Source organism: Delphinus delphis, chromosome 7 (genome assembly GCF_949987515.2).
Source record: "Delphinus delphis chromosome 7, mDelDel1.2, whole genome shotgun sequence".
Classification (NCBI taxonomy): domain Eukaryota; kingdom Metazoa; phylum Chordata; class Mammalia; order Artiodactyla; family Delphinidae; genus Delphinus; species Delphinus delphis.
Window position 1 is genome coordinate 115,149,093 of NC_082689.1, and position 20,116 is coordinate 115,169,208.

At 47.7% G+C, this 20,116-nt stretch overlaps 2 protein-coding genes across 2 annotated transcripts in view; both read right to left on the reverse strand.

The window, feature by feature from the left end:
• Positions 1-383: 383 nt before the first annotated feature.
• TMEM177 (transmembrane protein 177) lies at positions 384-2,959 on the reverse strand. Its single transcript, XM_060015750.1, has 2 exons — positions 2,863-2,959; positions 384-1,372 (listed from the first exon to the last, which is right to left on the reverse strand). Exon 2 carries the CDS (start codon positions 1,348-1,350, stop codon positions 415-417), a length of 936 nt encoding a protein of 311 aa, XP_059871733.1. The 5' UTR covers positions 1,351-1,372; positions 2,863-2,959; the 3' UTR covers positions 384-414.
• A 9,768-nt stretch (positions 2,960-12,727) lies between these two features.
• The window catches only part of CFAP221 (cilia and flagella associated protein 221), an 84,519-nt gene continuing 77,130 nt past the window's right edge, over positions 12,728-20,116 (reverse strand). Inside the window, exons 23-24 of the mRNA XM_060015751.1 lie at positions 17,816-17,911; positions 12,728-12,833 (exon numbers count right to left, since the gene is read on the reverse strand). Coding sequence (XP_059871734.1) covers positions 12,728-12,833; positions 17,816-17,911 — 202 coding nt within the window. The remainder of the gene's footprint in view (positions 12,834-17,815; positions 17,912-20,116) is intronic.

Genomic DNA, 20,116 nt, shown 5'->3' on the forward strand with positions numbered 1-20,116 from the left:
GTGGGACACCAGGCCTGGCCCACTGCCCACCTGTCCCGCTCCGCCCTCCTCACCTCCCGGCGAGCCCCGCTCGCCTCGCCCCCATCGTCCCTCACCGCAGCTCCTCCCCAAGCCCGCTCTGTGCTCTGCGCGTCCAGGCTCCTGACTGCAGGGCCTCGGCTTCGCAGGCCTGTTCCTTCCCCTCCCTCGGCCAGCGCTCCTACCAGGAGGTCTTGCTGGGTTCCAGCAACACCTTCTCTCCCCGTCAGGCCCAGGGGGGGAGAATCTGGGCTGCTGAGCTCCACAGCCGGCAGGTCTGCTGACACCGGGCTGCGGGCGCAGAGGCCCCAGGAGCGCCCCTCCCCCCTACACCCCCCCCAAGTCCAGGGCGGGGTGGTACCTGCTCCATCTGGAACCCCCCCTGCCATGAGGCCCTCAGGGGCTGCGGGGGCTGAGCGCCGCCCTCCACACCTGCAGCACCGAGTCCCGGCGGGCCGTGTAGGGCAGGTGCTTGATGCGGAACCAGTGTCTGGGAACCACGTTCCCGCTGGGCGTGTACAGCTTCTCTCCGGGCCGGCCCAGGAGGCCGCGCAGGGCCAGGTTGCCCGACAGAACCTTCTCGTAGAACTCCACCCCGCCCCGGGCATAGGCTGCGGACAGCGAGGCCGTGCGGCGGTCCAGCCAGGCTTCCAGGGAGTGAGTGAGAGAGTCCGTGGACAAGGCATAGGCCACGAAGCCCGCCACTGCCGCCACCAAGTTGAAGGCGGCTCGCAAGTTCATGGGGCCTCCGTAGAGCCCCAGGGCGTGCTTGGCTCCCACGCCCAGAGCCCAGGTGCCCACCAGGCAGGCGGGGGCTGGCAGGGCCTGCAGGGCGGCCGCCCCGCTCTCCAGGTGCACCACCTCCCTGGCCAAGGCGAACTTCTGGGCGTCGTGGGACAGAGTCAGGGCATCTCTCAGCCGGGCACCCACTGGGCTCTGCCAGTCCACTCGCTGCCCGTGGACGACCACGGGCCGGTCAGCGTTGGTCACTGGGTCACCCAGGAAGCTGGCGGGGATGCCCACCACGGCCCCGGCAGGGAGTCTCGGGAAGCCGGCGCTCACAGGCTGGAAGGTGAAGGTGGTGAAGGCCTTGAAGCGGTGGCCCGAGGGGACCCCGATATCCTGCTGCACCTCCTCGAACAGGCTCTGCAGCTCTGGGGACAGGGAGGCTGGCTGGCCCTGAGGCCAGTACTGGTACAGCCACGGGACCACAGGATCCGGGAAGAGGTGGTACGAGATCTGAGCCCCAAACAGGCCTGCACAGGAACCCACCAACAGGGCCGTCCTGTGTCTCTGCACAAAGGCTGTGGCCCGCCACAGGGGACCTGCCATGAGGGCTGCCACCTCTGTAAACCTGGGCCAAGAGAAAGAGAAGTGAGCCAACAGCTCCTCGGGTCTACCTGCAGACTGAACACCCCCAGGGCCACATCCTCTTTAACGGAGGCGATACGCACGCACGGTAGTCAGAGCACAGGCTCCAGCCCTATCTCTGCATCGCCTTCCCCACGGGTCAGATGGGCATGTGACAGCGGCCCACCAGAGGGTGTCTGTGCTGTCAGTGAACACACACGCAACAATCGGTGCCCAGCAAGGAGCAGACACCCTTGAGGAAATGGCTGTGATTACAACTTTGATGCCCTTGGCTAGGCACAGCACCAAGCAACCAACCCCTCACTCCACCACCCACCCCTACTGAGCACGATCCCAGGACACATGAAGCATGTTCCACTCACTCAGTCTTACTACGTGTTCGACACACTTCTGAGAGTGCTGCAGACATGATTTAATGACGGACTCCTTACACCTCTGTGACTCATTACACCAGGGAACACCGAGGCACAGACAGGCTAACTGGTCAAAATCCCAAACGTAAAGCGGCCATGCTGTGGGCGGAATTGTGTCCCTCCAAATTCATATGCTGAAGTCCTAACCCCCAGGACCTCAGGATGTGACTGTATTTAGACATAGATAGGATCTTTAAAGAGGCAACTAAGTTAAAACTAGGTCATTAGGATGAGCCCTAATCCAATATAACTGGTGTCCTTATGAGAACAGGACACTAGGACACAGGCGCAGAGGACGGACCATGAAGACACAGGCCAGAAGGTGACCATCTACAAGCCAGTGGGAGGGGCCTCAGAGGAAACTAGCCCTGCTGACACCTTGAAAGACATGTCTCTCACCCAGTTCTCGTCACTGCAGCCCTAGCAGACTAATACAGGCCCAGTATTTGAACACAGGCGTCCACAGCAGATTTTTCATTATAGAGTATTTCTGATGATAAATTACAAACATACAGAACGGTGGACAAAATAGTACATCATAAACCAACTTCAGTCTATCAAGTCATGGCCAGTCTTGCTTTGCCTCTAATCCCACACATACTCCCCTCCAACTGGTTTATTTTGAAACACATTCGGGGCATCCTATTATTTCATCCGAAAATATTTCAGTAAAAATTCACAATTATTTAACTTTCGCTGAAGCTCCCTGTTCTCCTGTCCGAGAAGTGTTTAATCAGCAAACTGATTGCTGCAAACAAGGGGGCAGCAGAGTCCTGAGGAGTCACATCACTTGGGCCTTTTCGCCAACGAGGAAACTGAGGCCGGGGAAGAAAGGTGCCAGGCGAAGGTCCCAACGCCCCCAGGCCCACCAGCGCCAAGGCCGCGCGCTCCAAGGAGGCCTGGGGGGTGGTGCCGCCCATCCTGCGGGCAGCCCGGCGAGAAGGGGCCGCAGGACCCTCACTCCACTTCCAACCCCTAGGCTACGCCCCGCGGCTGGAACACACCTCCGAGGGAGCCCGCCCGCAGCCGCACGTCAGCCCGGCCCGCTCCGCGCGCTCACCTCCGCCTCCGCAGCAGCCCAGGACGCCGAGCACGTGCGCAGGGTGAGACCGGGCCAGGCGCAAAGCTCACCTGCCGGCTCCGGGGTCGGGGCTCAGAGGGCGGAGGCAAAAGGGCGGGACTCTTGGGGGCGGGGCCGGGACGCAAAGCACGCCGGCCCGGCTCTGGGGGCGGGGCCCCGGGAGAGAGACAGAAGGGCGGGACTCTTGGAGGCGGGGCTGGACGCAAAGCACGCAGGCCCGGCTATGGGGGCGGGGCCCCGAGGGCGGAGGCAAAGGGGTGGGACGCTCGGGGGCGGGGCTGAGCTTCCTTCCGCACAGGTGGCCTGGACCGTCCCGTCTCGCTCTGGAAGGACCAGCGTCTCCGCGTGGGTCAGGAGGCGGCCATTGGCGGAACCCCCGTCGGAACCCAGGCCCCGTCCTTCCGCCGGGTCCCGTCCTTTCCCGTCGGGAAGCACTCTCTGCTGGCGGAGGCTCTGAGCAGGATTTTTATTACCATAGCCTCTGCTGCCGGCTCCTCCCAGGTGATCCGCACTGTACAGTCCACGGAGCAGCGTTACACCTGTCAGCTCACTTTCCCAGCTGCTCTGTGAGAGGGTCAGGGGTCAGCCCTGCCTGCTCCTAGGCCTTTCCTTTTCGCGCTGTCTGTGGCTGCTTTTCCCTAGAAGGGCAGAGTCGAGTAGCGAGGACAGAGACAGTCTGCCCAGAGAACCTAAAACATTTACTCTCCGGCCCCTTGCAGAGAAGGTCTGTGGACCCCTGAAGTACAGGTGAAGGTGTGGGCAATTTGCTGGTGATGGACCAAACATTGTAAAGTCACAGCACAGTTTGGGAGGGCTGCAAGGGGTGGGTGGTTGGGACTACATTAGGGGATAAACAGGAAATAAATACAGGGATAAGACCCTGGGGAATGACGGATTACAGGGCATCTGATGGTTGCTTTTTTTTTTTCATTGTGGTAAAGTACACATAATATTTACCATCTTGACTATTTTAAAGCGTATGGTTCAGTGGTATTAAATACATTGTGCAACCATCGCCACTGTCCCTCTCCATAACTCATCTTGTAAAGCTGAAGTTCTACGTCCATCAGACAGTAACTCCCATTCCCCTCCCTCTACTGTCTGGCAACCACCGTTCTACATTGTCTCTGTAATTCTGACCACTAAGTATCTCATGTGAGTGGAATCATACAGAATTTATCTTTTGGTGATTGGATTATTTCACCTAGCATAACGTCCTCAAGGTTCATCCATGTTGTAGCATGTGTCAGAATTTCCTTCCTTTTTAAGGCTGAATAATATTCCATTGCATGAATATGGGAGATTTTGCTTATCCATTCACCTGTTGATGGGCACTTGGGTTGCTTCCACATTTTTGCTACTATGATCATGCTGCTATGAACATGAGTGTGCAAATATCTCTTCAAGACCCTGCTTTCAATTCTTTTGTGTATGTACCCGGAAGTAGACTTGTTGCATAATGTGTTAATTTCATTTTTAAATTTTTTGAGGATCTGGCATCCTGTATTCCACAGGGGCTGTACCATTTTATATTCTCACCAACAGTGCTCAAGGTTCCAATTTCTTCACATCTTTACCGACATTTATCTTCTGTTTTTTTTTGGATAGTAGCCATTCTAATGTGTGTGTGGTGGTATTTTGTAGTTTTGATATGCATTTCCCTAATGATTAGCGATTTTGGGCACCTTTTCATGTGCTTATTGGACATTTGTATATCTTCTTTGGAGAAATGTCTATTAAAAACCTTTGGCCATTTCTGAATTGGGTTGGGTTTTTGTGTGTGTGGTTGAGTTTTAGGAGTTCTCAGTGTACTCTAGATATTAATACCTTATCAGATATATGATGCAAATATTTTCACCCATTCTTGGGTTGCCTTTTTACTCTGAGGATATTGTCTTTTGAGGCACAAGATTTTAAATTTTCTTAGAGTCCAAATTGTTTTTCTTTTGTTGCCTATGTCTTTGGTGTCATATCCAGAAAATTATTGCCAAATCCAGTGTCGTGAAGTTTTTGCCCTATGTTTTCTTCTAAGAGTTGTATAATTTTAGGTCTTACATTTAGGTCTTCGATCCATTTTGAGTTAATTTTTAAACATGGTGTTAGGTAAGGGTCCAAATTCATTCTTTTGCATGTGGATATGCAGTTTTCCCAGTAACACTTGCTGAACGACTGTCTTTTCCTCATTGAATGGTCTTGGCACCTTTGTCAAAAATCATTTGATCATATATACCAGAATTTATTTCTGGACTCTCTATTCTGTTCCATTGGTCTATATGTATGCCTCTTTTTTTTTTGTAATTTTTATTGGAGCATAGTTGATTTACAATGTTGTGGTAGTTTCAGGTGTACAGCAAAGTGATTCAGTTATATATGTGTGTCTTTATGCTGGTAATCACAGTGTTTTAATACCGTAGCTTTGTAGTAAGTTTTGAAATCAGGAAGTATGAATCCTTCAGCTTTGTTCTTCTCTTTCAAGATTATTTTGGCTGTTCAGGATCAGTTGAGATTTTATATGAATTTTAGGATGGGTTTTTCTATTTCTACAAAAAAAAATGACAGGGATTATATTGACTCTTTAGATCACTTTGGGTAGTACTGCCATCTTAATAATATTAAGTCCACAATTTACGAACATGGGATATATTTCCATTATTTATGTTTTCTTTAATTTCTTTCAGCAATGTTTTGTAGTTTTCAGTGTACAAGTCTTTCACCTCTCTGGTTAAGGTCATTCCTAAGTATTTTTCCTTTTTGTTGCTGTTGTGAATGGAATTGTTTTCATAATTTCCTTTTCAGATTGCTTATTGTTAGTATATAGCAACTGACTTTTGTATGTTGACTTTGTATCCTGCTGAATTCATTTATTAGCTCTAACAGGTTTTCGTGCAATCTTTAGGGTTTTTTAAACATAATTTCATATCATCTATGAACAGACATAATTTTACCTCTTCCTTTCCAATTTGGATGCCTGTTATTTCTTTTCCTTGCCTAATTGCTCTGGCTAGAACTTCTAGTCCTATGTTGAATAGAACTGGTGAAAGTAGGCATCCTTGGCATGTCCCCTATCTTAGTGAAAAATCAGTCTTTCACCATTGCTGTGGATTTTTCAAATATGGCTTTTATTATGTTGCGGCAGTTTCCGTCTATTCCTAGTTTGTTGAGTGTTTATTAATGAAAAGGAGTTGAACTTTTCAAATGCTTTTTTAAAATACTTTTATTTTTTAATATTTATTTTTATTTATTTGGTTGCGCCGGGCCTTAGTTGTGGCACGCGGGCTCCTTAGTTGTGGCATGCAAACTCTCAGTGGCAGCATACATGTGGGATCTAGTTACCTGACCAGGGATTGAAGCCGGGCTCCCTGCAGTGGGAGCACGGAGCTTTAACCACTGTGCCACCAGGGAAGTCCCTCAAATGCTTTCGCTGCATCAGTTGAGATGATCATGTGGTTTTTGTACTTCATTCTGTTAATGTGGTGTATTATATTGATTGATTTTCATATGTTGAACCATCCTTGCATTGCAGGAATGAATCCCACTTGGTCATGATGTATAATCTCTTTAATATGCTGCTGAATTCCTATTTTGTTGAGAACGTTTGCATCAATGTTCATAAGGGATATTGTCCTGAAGTTTTCTTTTCTTGTAGTGTCTTTATCGGACTTTGGTATCAGAGTGATGCTGGCCTCTAGGATGAATCAGGAGGCATTCCTTCCTCTTCAGTTTTTTGGAAAAGCTTGAGAAGGATTGGTATTAGTTCTTTAAATATTTGGTAGACTTCACCAGTGAAGCCGTAGGCTTCAGGGCTTCTCTTTGTTGGGAGATTTTTGATTACTGATTCAATCTCCTTACTTGTTATAGGGCTTTTCAGGTTTTCTATTTTTCCCTAAAAATTTTTCTGAGGGGGCTTTTGGGCATGAAAGGAATACTTAAAGAGTTACTTATGTTTTATAAATTAATTTATTTATTTACTTTTGGCTGTGTTGGGTCTTTGTTTCTGCGTGCAGGCTTTCTCTAGTTGTGGCGAGCAGGGGCTGCGCTTGGTTGCGATACATGCGCTTCTCATTGTGGTGGCTTCTCTTGTTGCGGAGCACGGGCTCTAGAGCGCAGGCTCAGTAGTTGTGGCGTGCGGGCTCAGTAGCTGTGGCTCGTGGGCTCTAGAGCGCAGGCTCAGTAGTCGTGGCGCGCGGGCTCAGTAGCTGTGGCTCGCGGGCTCTAGAGTGCAGGCTTAATAGTTGTGGCGCACGGGCTTAGTTGCTCCGCGCCACGTGGGATCTTCCCGGACCAGGGCTTGAACCCGTGTCCCTTGCATTGGCAGCAGGTGGATTCTTAACCACTGAGCCGCCAGGGAAGCCCACTTATATTTTAATTACTATTCAGTTGATTAAAGTATCAAGTTTAAATATCTCATATCTCTTAAGCCTAAAAGCCTAAAACGTCAGTTTGCAAATACTGTTATCTTAATAAATTCAGTGATCTTTGTATGAAAATAAGATTTTGTTTCTCCCTATTCTTTGGTTAGCCTTCAGTTAACCACGGGCTTTACAGATTAAATCTTCCTTAATTTTACCCCACACTTCTGTACTCAGTTGATCAAATTCCCTCGGGCATCTCAAACCATACTTTCAAATTTGACTTAGCCGACTCTTAAATACACCAATAGCCACCCCGTCCCAAGGAGTTTAATTCCCGAGCCAAATCTAATAAGCAAAACCTTACTAAACCATTAAGCAACTCTTATAAATCTAATAAAATGGACATAAATCTAACAGATTCTCTTACCTGTTCTAAACATCTTAAATGAAGTACATATAAAACAGTGGAATAAAACTCATTATTACAGATAGCCTACCCAGCACCCAAATATCAACCCAGGCAGATTCTTTTATTCATCTGGACACCACAAATGTGCTTTCCTAACCCAAGGGCACACAGCCATCCTCTCGGGCCATTTCACACTGAGGTGCTGGAGGCTGAACTCTTGGTGGGATATTCTTGCCCAGGACTGGGGTCCAGCATGATTTCCAGGATGATTCATCATGAGTCAGTATTTATTAGGCTGAGTCACTGTGGAGCTAATTGGACTTCCCAAGCCTGTGTCTTTTTTTGTAATAGTAAAATCTTCCATAATTTTTCGTTGCCTGAGTAGAGCTGATAAGATTCTACATCCCCTACCAGGGGTGCAATGAATATTTTAGCTGTTTGATTTGTAGTGATGAAATTTTGATGCTGACCAAAACTTGAATATAGTATATAGTATACACACAGTCTGGCTTTGCCAACATACCGTAAACATCATTATAAACTCGTACATGCCTTCTTTTTCTTTTCTTTTGTTTTTCTAGCATGCCTCCTATGGCTCTGCAGAGAACTACTGCTTTCTTTCTAGTCCCCAAATTGTCACCAGCTGCTCAGTGGGAGCCCCTTTCAACTGGCTCCTTTATCCTTTAAAATTGCCCTGGATCGTTTTGAAAGCACACTTTCTTTCTGGCAGCACACTGGTACTCCAGGCCCATCTTAATTATCCTTGCCCTAAGACACAGGATCAGACACTTTCCACGGCTCCTGGCTTCCTTTCGGGGAGCTGTGCTTGAGAGCCAAAATCTAGGCGCTTTGGGCGCATGTTAGACCACTCTGCTTGGCCCTGGGAGTGGGTGAGAGCGCGGAGGCCACTTTAGGGGCAGGCCCCGAAAAGAGAGATTTTTAACATGTCATGGAATCATACCATTTTAAATTTAACTCCAATTTAATGGACTACTTAAACCTTCTAATATAAAAAAATTTTTTTGTCTTTTCTTGAATACCAGCTTCCTTATTGCCACAAATACATTTTTTTACTAACTTTAACGTGAATGCTGTCTATTATAATACCGACCCGCGGAGACCAAATCAGACCCTGGGCCCCTTGCCTAGGCTGCACTGCACAGCCCCCTCTCACTTCTGAGATCCTAGTTTTCCACTGACTGTCCTTCCTTGGTATCTTTTTGACATCAGAAGCTGGTACTTTTGGTGGTGACTGTAGTGGGGACAGTTTGACTGAGTGATATCAGCTCATTGAGGGATAAATGAAATGACTTTATTTTTCCAGTGCTTGCTACCAGCTGTACTCTTCACTGATTCCCTGCTTACTGACAGGGTCCCTTAAGGACACACAGTCCAAATCTATAATTTGTCAGTCAGTATCAGTTACTGGGACAGTATCATTTTGGTGGAGGCTTGTTGTCTGTTTTGAAACTTCAGTTTCATCTTTCACCCAGCACTGCCCCCATCATGTCAGCACCCTCCCCAGTAAAGACTAGACATGTGGCTCCACTGGCTCTGGTGGGCGCAGAGGCTCTGCACTCTCGCCCACAGCGCTTGTCCTAGGGATTCTGCAGCTGGTGGGAAAGACAGAAAGAGGAAGAACGATGTTTCTTTCCACGACTGCTCACTGGCGGCCCTCCTTCCTGCAGGTCATGATGTGAACAGCCGAGGCTGGTGGTAACCACCTTCCTGTCTCTGCTGTAGCCATCTCGGCTAATCCAGCTGGACTTCTGGCGGTGCTGGAGGTTAAAGGTGCCTCGGCACTGCGAGGCAGGAGGAGATTAGTCTTGGTAAGTCCTCTAGACGTGGGATCCAGGGAAAGGTGCAGAGTAGTTCGCTGGACAGTGATTACAGGACAGGCCCTGGGCATCCTGTGCAGGCTTGCAGTTCAGACGCATCAGCCTGACGCAGAGGGGAGAGCTTCTGGAAGGCCGGGTGGGAGGGGGAGTAGCAGGGCCACTGGTGCCCCAGGGGTGGCCGGCCGAGCTCCAGGCAGTGGGGACCTGAAGAGTAGCCTGTCCTCAGGTTCAGGTCAACTCTACCATCAGGGAGAGGAAGTGTATCAAAAAGGGCCCACCTTCTGCGGGCCTCTAGCTGGCAAGACATTGAGCTGGGCCTGGGAAGGGCATGTGTGTGTGCATACACAAGGGCCTGGGGAATCTACGTATCGTCTGTTGATCTTCTGTATATGCTTCTAGCTCTTTCCTTTGCGTCGCTTCCCCTCTTTTCACAAGGGCTTTAACAAACTTCCCGCAAACAGAGTATCTGAAAAGAAACATCTGTTGAAGACACCACTGTTGGAGAACGTGTCACCAGACCCCCGTGTCCATGTCTTGGCTGAGTCCTGAGATCTGATTCAGCTCCTTGGTGTAAGACACGGACGCCCTCAAACTTCCTCAAGAAAAGAGGGGCTGTTGTGAGGCAGGGCCCTGGTAGCGGGCTGGCTGGGAACTGCTTGGCTCAGGGACTTGAGGGGCTGTCACAGGTGAGAAGAAAGTAAGGAGACTTGAGACTAAACGCCACGTGGCTCCTGAACAGTGAAAGCCCCTGAGTCGACAGCGCAGAGCCAGTCTTCATTTCCTGCTTTTGGTGATCGTGCCACAGTAGAGGTTAACATCAGGGGAAGCTGAGTACTGTGTATGCGCGCTCTCCATTCTGGCTTTGCAGCTTTTCCTTAGGTCTAAAATTATTTCAAAGACAACCCTCAGAATGGGAGAAAATATTCGCAAATGAAGCAACTGACAAAGGATTAATCTCCAAAATTTACAAGCAGCTCATGCAGCTCAATAACAAAAAAACAAACGACCCAATCCAAAACTGGGCAGAAGACCTAAACAGACATTTCTCCAAAGAAGATATACAGACTGCCAACAAACACATGAAAGAATGCTCAACATCATTAATCATTAGAGAAATGCAAATCAAAACTACGATGAGATATCATCTCACACCAGTCAGAATGGCCATCATCAAAAAATCTAGAAACGGTAAATGCTGGAGAGGGTGTGGAGAAAAGGGAACACTCTTGCACTGCTGGTGGGAATGTGAATTGGTACAGCCACTATGGAGAACAGTATGGAGGTTCCTTAAAAAACTACAAATAGAACTACCATATGACCCAGCAATCCCACTACTGGGCATATACCCTGAGAAAACCATAATTCAAAAAGAGTCATGTACCAAAATGTTCACTGCAGCTCTATTTACAATAGCCCGGAGATGGAAACAACCTAAGTGCCCATCATCGGATGAATGGATAAAGAAGACGTGGCACATATATACAATGGAATATTACTCAGCCATAAAAAGATACGAAATTGAGCTATTTGTAATGAGGTGGATAGACCTAGAGTCTGTCATACAGAGTGAAGTAAGTCAGAAAGAGAGAGACAAATACCGTATGCTAACACATATATATGGAATTTAAGAAAAAAAAATGTCATGAAGAACCTAGGGGTAAGACAGGAATAGAGACACAGACCTACTAGAGAACGGACTTGAGGATATGGGGAGGGGGAAGGGTGAGCTGTGACAAAGCGAGAGAGAGGCATGGACATATATACACTACCAAACATAATGTAGATAGCTAGTGGGAAGCAGCCGCATAGATCAGCTCGGTGCTTTGTGACCGTCTGGAGGGGTGGGATAGGGAGGGTGGGAGGGAGGGAGACGCAAGCGGGAAGAGATATGGGAACATAAAAAAAAAAATTATTTCAAAATGAAAAAGAATTTTGAAATTACTGCTGCCTCGGTCCTGCCCTGTGAGTTAAGGGGAGCTCAGATTTCTGAACTCTTGTTTAATGCCAGGTACACTTTTCACATTTCCTAATGTAATCCTCACAGCCCCATGGGAGGCGAGCCCTGGAGCCGGTCGTACGGGGAAAGTGGAAGCTCACAGACACTAAGGAAGCCGTGTGGTTGATGAGAACAGGACCAGGATTCACCTGGGACCAGATGGCTGCCCAGGCCAGTTCCCCCACCGCCCCGCAGGGAGAGCCTGGCGCCAGGGCAGAGGAAGCTAGAGGCGGGACCCAGAGACGCAGGGGCTTGCAGCCCCCCGTGAGGAATCTGGACTTCATCCTGGAGGCCAGTGGGTCGCAGTCTGGGCTGCACATCAGATCCTCCGGAGAGCTCTAGAGATGATTACTGCCTGGGTCCTACCTACCCCAGGAAGTCTGACTCGGCTGTTTCTTGGTTTTGTTTTGTTTTGTTTTTTATATTGGAGTAGAGTTGATTAACAGTGCTGTGTCAGTTTCAGGAGTACAGCAAAGTGATTCAGTTATACATATACATGTATCTAATCTTTTTCAGATTCTTTTCCCATTTAGGTTATTACAGAATATTGAACAGAGTTCCCCGTGCTGTAGAGAAGGTCCTTGTTGGTTATCCATTTTAAGAATAGCAGTGATTCAGCTGTTGTTTTTGAAGCTCTCCAAGTGATGCTGACGCGCAGCCAGCCTACGCGTAAGAACTGGAGTCATGCTGCCACACACGGTCAAAAGGCCTGCTTGCCACTGACCCTTCGCAGGGACTCCTGGGCCCGAGGCGACGCCCTCGCGCCCCAGCTGCTCCTGAGAACCCTTGCAGAGGCCTCACCCTCTTCTCCCAAGCCAGTCTGCGGGCTCCGGTCGCCCCCCGCCTGGGTCTGCCCCCGTCACAGCCGCTGGGGAGCTGCTGTTTCCGGGAGCGGCCGCCAAAGCCAGGGTCTGGTGCTGGGGGGCCGTGGGAGCTGGCGGTCACGGCGCGGGGGGGGGTGGAGCAGCCCCTCCCCCGCCCCCCAGAGGGCGCTTGGCCTCTCGCACTCCGGAAGCCTTTGCTCCCACGCTAAAGCTTGCAGCCAGGAGCTCCAAACATTGCCATCATACTGATGACATTTTACTGTTACAGAGAAAAATAATTTAAAAATCTATACATCATCCACATTTCAATTTTTTTTTCCTCTGGAAACTTTAATTCCCCAAATGGCTGGAACGTAAACAGACCAAGAGGACCACGGTGACCTGCAGAAAGCAAGTGAGCGGAACTGACCTCCCGGTGACTGTTGTTACTCTAGAGTCAACGAGTTGAGAGCTTTGCCCCGCAGGGTCTTCATCTCCTCAAACACCTTTTCTCCTGCCTTCTCCAGTGGCTGTGCTTGGTCTCTCGCCTCTCTAAGTATATACATCAAACACAGACCCGGCAAGGCGCATCGGGGCCCTCATGAAACACCACCAACCTGCTGCCGGGCCCAGCGGTGCGAGAGATGCCTTGTGAAGGTCGGAGGGCTGTTTATCCGCATGCACAGTTGAAACCCCGCTTAGCGATCACTTAGTTACCAGTGGAAACACCCAACTGGTAAGTGGCTCAAGCCTGGTTTCCAGTCTGAGCCGCACCAGTAGCTTAGCAGAGCCACGTGACCTAAGCTCTCAGCCGCCGTTTCCAGACGCACACCTGGTGTGCATCCCGTCCCCCAGGATTGTTGCAAAGGGGAGACGAGAACTTACTCGTACACATCCCGGCAGGATGGCTTCTGAAGGCTCAGTTGGCGGGAGCCGGTTCTTCATGTTTATGAGTCGAGTGGACGCACAGTATCTCTGACTCTGGCCATAGTTCCAGAAGGTGGGAATCAAGAGGGAGGGCTCTGCACCTGGGTAGAGCAGTGGCTGATGTGGAGGCCAGATGTCGCCGGTGTGGCGAGGGGTAGAACTCTCCAAATATCTGGGAGGACGTGATGAGTGTATTTGGTTGGAAGCACAGATGTCTAAGGACTGTGAGCTCAGCTATACGATCTGACCAGATAGAAGAATTCAATACAGAATTAAGTGCTTCTCCCCTATATTCACAGCAGCAGGAATCTAAAGTCGACACAAATGAACGTATCTACAAAACAGAAACAGACTCATGGGCATAGAGAACAGACTGGTGGTTGCCAAGGCGGGGGAGGGATGAATTGGCAGATGCAAACTATTAGCTATAAGATGGATAACCAACAAGGTCCTACTGTATAGCACAGGGAGATATATTCAATGTCCTGTGATGAACCATAATGGAAAAGAATATGAAAAAGAATATATATATATATATATATATATGTATAACTGAATCACTTTGCTGTACAGCACAAACTAACACAACACTGTAAATCAACTATACTTCAGTGCTTCTGAAACATTTCCTAAAGAGGGTGAAATGTGAAGTTTTGGCAAATACCCGAAAGTTTTGAAAAAGCAGAAATATCTGAAAATGAAGAACTAAAATGTTCCCTAATGTGTATAATTAAAAAAACAATTGGCACCACCTTATGGAATCAGTGTAAAAATATATAGATCATGGCAGCCCTTAAAGATATTAATGATTGAGTGATATGATAATCTAAGGGGAGTTGAATGATATGTTGGCAACTAAAGTCACTCTCACAGTTTCTTGGACGTTTGCAATATGATTCTCCTTAGTGGGTCTTGAGAGGGTGTGATCACCATCAAGGCAGCAAAGAATCTCTCGGGTTGGTTACAGCCATCGAGGGAGAGCAGATGATTCTTTGCATCCGTGAAAATAAATATTTGCCACAAACCCAATAGACAGCAGTCTTCGTGGGGACAATAAGTCCCACTGATGGGTTCTTTATTTCTATCCCTGTCTGACCAAGCTCTGGTGTGTGTGTGTCTGACTCTGTCTGCTTCTGGCTGAGGCTGAAGGAGGTGAGGAAAAGGCACAAGGAGAGAGAAGACAGAGCTGAGCGTTGGGTCATGCTTGCTATGCGCTGGAGAGAATTTCAGAACCAAATACCTGCTGTACAGCGTAGGGAACTCTACTCGTATCTTGTAATAACCTATAAGGGAAAAGAATCTGAAAAAGAATATATATATATATATATATACACATATATATAACTGAGTCACTCTGCTGTATACCTGAAACTAACACAACTGTAAATCAATTATATTTCAATAAAAATTTGAAAAAAATGAAACAAAATCATCTGTGGGATATCAATCAGTTGGAATACTATGCAGCCAATAAACTGATGACACATGAAAAAACGTACAAAAAATAATTTAAACTGCAAAATAGATGAATTCAAAAGGCCATGGATCTATTTATTGAAAATGTGTGAAATGTATGTGTATTTTGAAAAAAAAATTGGAAGCTAAGTTGTGCAGAAAATGTTTAGAGTTCATTGTTGGGTTTTTTTGGTTTTGTTTTTTTTGGTAAAGTAGCTAAAATACATTAAACAAGAAAAGAAGATCTTCCACTTTGGGTGAATATATAAAGTAATAAGTTCTACTTCATTCAATAATCATTTGATAATCCAATGGCATTCAGTATTAGCTTCTGTAGTGAAAATGGTGAAAAACCAGGTTAAATACCAAGTAAGCAAAGAGGTATTAGATATTGCCCCACTCATGGGGCAAACCATTCTAAGTCCAGGGGTAATTTTTGAAATTGAAAAAAAAAAAGTATCCCTTAGGGATACTTCCCTGGTGGCGCAGTGGTTAAGAATCTGCCTGCCAATGCAGGGGACACGGGTTCGAGCCCTGGTCCGGGAAGATCCCACAGGTGGTGAAGCAACTAAGCCCGTGCACCACATCTACTGAGCCTGCACACCTAGAGCCCGCGAGCCACGACTACTAAGCCTGCGAGCCACAACTACTGAGCCCGCGCACCTAGAGCCCGTGCTCTGCAACGAGAAGCCACCGCAATGAGAAGCCTGTGCACTGCAATGAAGAGTAGCCCTCGCTCTCCGCAACTAGAGAAAACCCACATGCAGCAACAAAGACCCAATGCAGCCAAAAATAAATAAATAAAATGATTTTAAAAAAATTAATTGAAAAATAGCCTCTTGGTCAACTGTTTGTTTGAAACCTGAAACAGAATGCAAAGTACATGTCTTTGTTGAGGTGTCAGAGGTTCTATGTGCTCTGTAGTGTAACATGATATTTTATGGTTAATTAGCTGCTTAAAACCGATGCTCACTGAAATTCTATTTAAAATTTTTATTTCCTCGATTTTCTTTTACGGGAAACTGCCAGTCTACCTTCTGAGAGTGTTGGTTTGCTGTAGGCCTCTGCTACTATCACAAACAAACCAAAGGAACCCCATGCTCCTCTAAGATATGTGGGTATTCCCTTCCAAAAAGGCAGGGCCTCCCCAAAACACCCCAAACAAGGAAGACAAACTGAGAAATTTACAGTATCCACAGGAAGGGTAATTATCCCTAAAATATGAGGGACTCTTACAAATAAGTAAGAAAAAGATAAACACTTTCTACAATATAGGTAAAAAATCCCTTCATAAAAGAAGAAAAACAACTGATAAACATAGGAAATTTTTTACCATCACTTGTAAACAAAGACGTTTAAAATTCAAACAATGATATGGTCATTTAAAAACCTATCATATTGGTAAAGAAAAAAGCCTGATACCGTAACACGTTGTTCAGGGCATTTGAATGTGCGCATCCTGACCTCTGCTGGTAGGAGGTTTGTTGATGAACTTTCTGGATGGTGGTGAAGCACTATATATTAAAACCTTAAAATGAACATGAACCTAGCATTTATGTGTCTAGGAATTTATCCCAAGGAGACAGTCTGATAAGTTTTCAAGGAATTATGACACAAGGAGGTTTGTTGCAGCGCTACTGGCAACAGCAGAACATTGGAAAGAGGTGATGTGATCATCAGAAGGGCGTGTGAACACACGATGGCACACCCACGAACGAGATACAAAGGCGTATGTCTGTGTCTATACAGCTCTGTTCATGCTATACTGCTAAATAAAGTTCTAGAAGATAAAACAATATGACTGAGTTCATATATATATAAGGTATGCATGTATGAATACATGGCAACACATACAGTCGGCACTCTGTAGCCATAGGCCCTGCATCTTCAGATTCAACCAACCCCGGATGACAAAAAATTTCAGAAAGTTCCAAAGAGCAAAACTTGAATTTGCCGTGCGCTGGCAACTATTTACAAGTCACTTACGTTGTATGAGGTATTATGAGTAATCTAGAGATGACTTAAAGTATCTGGGAAGATGTGCGTAGGTTATGTGCAAATTCTACAGCATTTTATACAGGGACTTGAGCATCCACAGATTTGGGTACTCAGGATGGGGGTGTCCTGGAACCAATCCCCTGTGGATACCGAGTGATGACTGTATGTACGGTTTAACAAAATATAATAGGTGTTTATGGTTTATTGAAACTAACAAACAAATAAATCCTTGGAAGACCACACATCAAAATGTACAAGTTACTGCCTCTGGGTGGTAGGATTATTGTTTTTATTTTATTCTTTATATTTTTCTGTAGTTTCTAACATTTTAATAGTAAAAAAAAGGCTTTATTTTTATTTTTTTCAGTAGACTCTTTTTTAAATCACTGATTTTTTGTTTGTTTTTTGGCCACGCAGCATGCGGGATCTTAGTTCCCCGACCAGGGACTGAACCCGCACGCCCTGCAGTGGAAGTGCGGAGTCTGAACCACTGGACTGCCAGGCAAGTCCCAAAAAAGACTTTTTTTTTTTTAAAGAGAAAAAGAATTCTAAAAAGGATAACTGGAATTTCAAACTTACAAACCATATGAACTCTGGTGGTTATTTACTTTGCCAAAGTATTCTTCAAAACCAATTCTTGAAGGGTGACGGTTTGCTCGGCTAGTTGGCCCCTGAGGGAGAGGCAAAGAGAAGAATTCACGTGTGCCAAGCGAGTTCACATCGAGCAGCTGGAGCGGTGTCTTCGCACTGGCATCTCATCTAACCCTCACAACTGCCCAGTTACTTAAGATGAGCAATGCAGCTGCAGGCGGCACGGGCGCTAAATGGGCTGCGGCCCCAGGTCTCGCCAGGCTCCAGAGCCTGGGCCTCTGATACTGCATGAAGCTCATTCAGCTACTCATAAGAAACAAACACAGCTCTGAAATCACACGATAAGCAAATGGGAATGCTGGACTCTGTTCTAAAGGTTTATTTGCCAACAACATTTGAGGGAGCGTCGCTATGCATAAAATACACATCTAAACATCTGAAGCATTGGAAACGTGCCCCTTTTGACACGTTCTTAGATCCAAACAGCACGGCAGTTCTGTGCGTCCCGTAGGGTGAACTTTATCCTGGCTGCCTCTTCCTAAGCCATCAAAGCATCCACTTACTTCTCCTTCTTGGTGTCCTTGTAGTTCAACATAGGGAATTCCACCGCCATCATTTCTGGGGTCAGCATGATGTCTATACTCTGCTCACAGAGCTCGCTGAAAAGGAATAAAATCGAGAAATATTGTCGTCATTTAAGAGTTACGCAGTTCTTTCAACATTCCTCCCACCTACTCTTCTGGAATCTACGTTAAAAAGCATAAGGCTGACAAATAGCTTTCTACCAACCCACAGTAGTGGGAATGGTTATTTATAAGCAGAGAATAAAAAGCAGTTTAGAGGGGGCTTCCCTGGTGGCGCAGTGGTTGAGAGTCCGCCTGCCGATGCAGGGGACACGGGTTCGTGCCACGGTCCGGGAAGATCCCACATGCCACGGAACGGCTGGGCCCGTGAGCCATGGCCGCTGAGCCTGCGCGTCCGGAGCCTGTGCTCCGCAACGGGAGAGGCCACAACAGTGAGAGGCCCGCGTACCGAAAAAAGAAAAAAAAAAAGCAGTTTAGAAATGCGGTTACAGAATTCATATTCTCTTCAGGTGCACGTGGAACATTTGCCAATATTGACCATACCTTGGACCATAAGGAGAGCATGAATGTTTCAAAAGATTGAAATCATTCAGAGAATGTTCTATGGCCACATGGAATTCGAATAGAAATCAATAGCAAAGAAGAGTAAAAAAATCCACGACTGCTTTAAAAATGAAACAGTATATTTCTAACTAACCTATGGGTGAGAGAAGACATCGCAGGGACCGAGGTTATTTTTATCTTGGGCTCTGCGATCCGCTAGAGCAGGGGTCAGCAAACTTTTCCTGTAAAGGCCTCTGCGGGTCGTAGGGTCTCTTATACAACTACTCAGCTCTGCTGTTGCAGCATGAAAGGAATCATGGAAAAACACATCCATGAATGAGTGTGGCTGTATTTCAATAAAACGGTTTGCAAAAGCAGGTGGCAGGCCGGATTCGGCCGTTTGCGGACCCCTGGCCTCGAGCTTGGGTGTTGGATGGTTACAGCTGGGTCCCTGCACATGTGGGTTCCAGCTCCACGAAGCAGCGAGAGAGAGGGCGCAGGAGCCCACTCCATCCTGGCCCTGCCCTCGGGAGGAGATCTCACGGCTGCTCCTGTCCCTTCGGCACAGGCCGAGTGACATGGATGACGTAACTGCAGGGGAGGCTGGGACGGTGAGCCTCCGGTCTCCACAAGTCTATTTCTTTAGAAGGGACAGTTTTTTTGAGAGAGGCCGTCTCTGCTACACTCAGAGAAATGCTCCCAAGATCAACGAAGGCTTCAAAATTTAGAATTAGCAGCAGGAACCCTCTGCTGACAGCGATGCGTAAACAGAGGTGGGCAGAGCGGTTTTCTGTTGGGAAAACACCTTGAAACCCACGGAGTCGTTCTGATCCGTAAGCTTCGCTGAGCAGCGGCTCCGGGCCAGTCTCGCGCGAAGCCGGCGCTGTGCGGAGAGCGCCTTCCCCTTAGCGCTTTCCTCACCCCTCAAGAGTGGAAAATAGCAAGACCTTGTTGCGGGTGAGCGAGGCTTTTGCCAGATGCCCATTTAGTGCGCAGTAGATGTCGGTCACCCCCCCCCCCCCCCGCCCGCCGTCGTCCTGGGTGACAACCCCTGAGAAGCAGGTACTACTCTTCCCATTTCAGAGATGAGGGAACCGAGCCCCAGGGGCCCGCGCATCAGTGCTGAATGGGGGAGGGGTCTGCCGAGCATCTCCCCAGCTGTCCCCAGCGCTGACCCTCAAGTAACCGTGTGTCATCCCCGCCCGCCCGGCTACAGTGTCCTCAGGAAACGCCCTCGTGCTCCGGGGTTTGAGTGGCGGACACTCAACCTCCCTGTTCACCCTGGGTTCCAGGCTTCAGGCGCTCAAGTGTCACACTTGGGTGGGGGCAGGTCTCACGAAAACCGACACACGCCTCAGATATTCAGGACTTCACTCACTGATTATCTACAGGGAAAAATGGTCGAGTGGGTACAGCCACAGGAGATTCAAGGATGCATTCCCACTGGATGTTGGATGCTCATCAGTAAAGTCAAGTTTAAGCAGCTTAGTTTGGGGCTGATATTTCTTTTTATTTTCTTCCTTTTTTTTTTTTTTTTGTTTGTTTTCGCTCTTTCTTTTAAAATTTCCTTTGTTTTCGTTTTTCTCTTTTTTCTCTTTTTTATTTATCTGGGGGCGCTCTATTTCTTTATGCCCCTCCAAACCCCACCCACCCTTCGAGTACTAACCCCAGTCAAGGCGACTCTGCAGCCTTGGAAGCCCACTCAGCTCCCCCTCCGCTCACCCCTCCCCTGAGCGC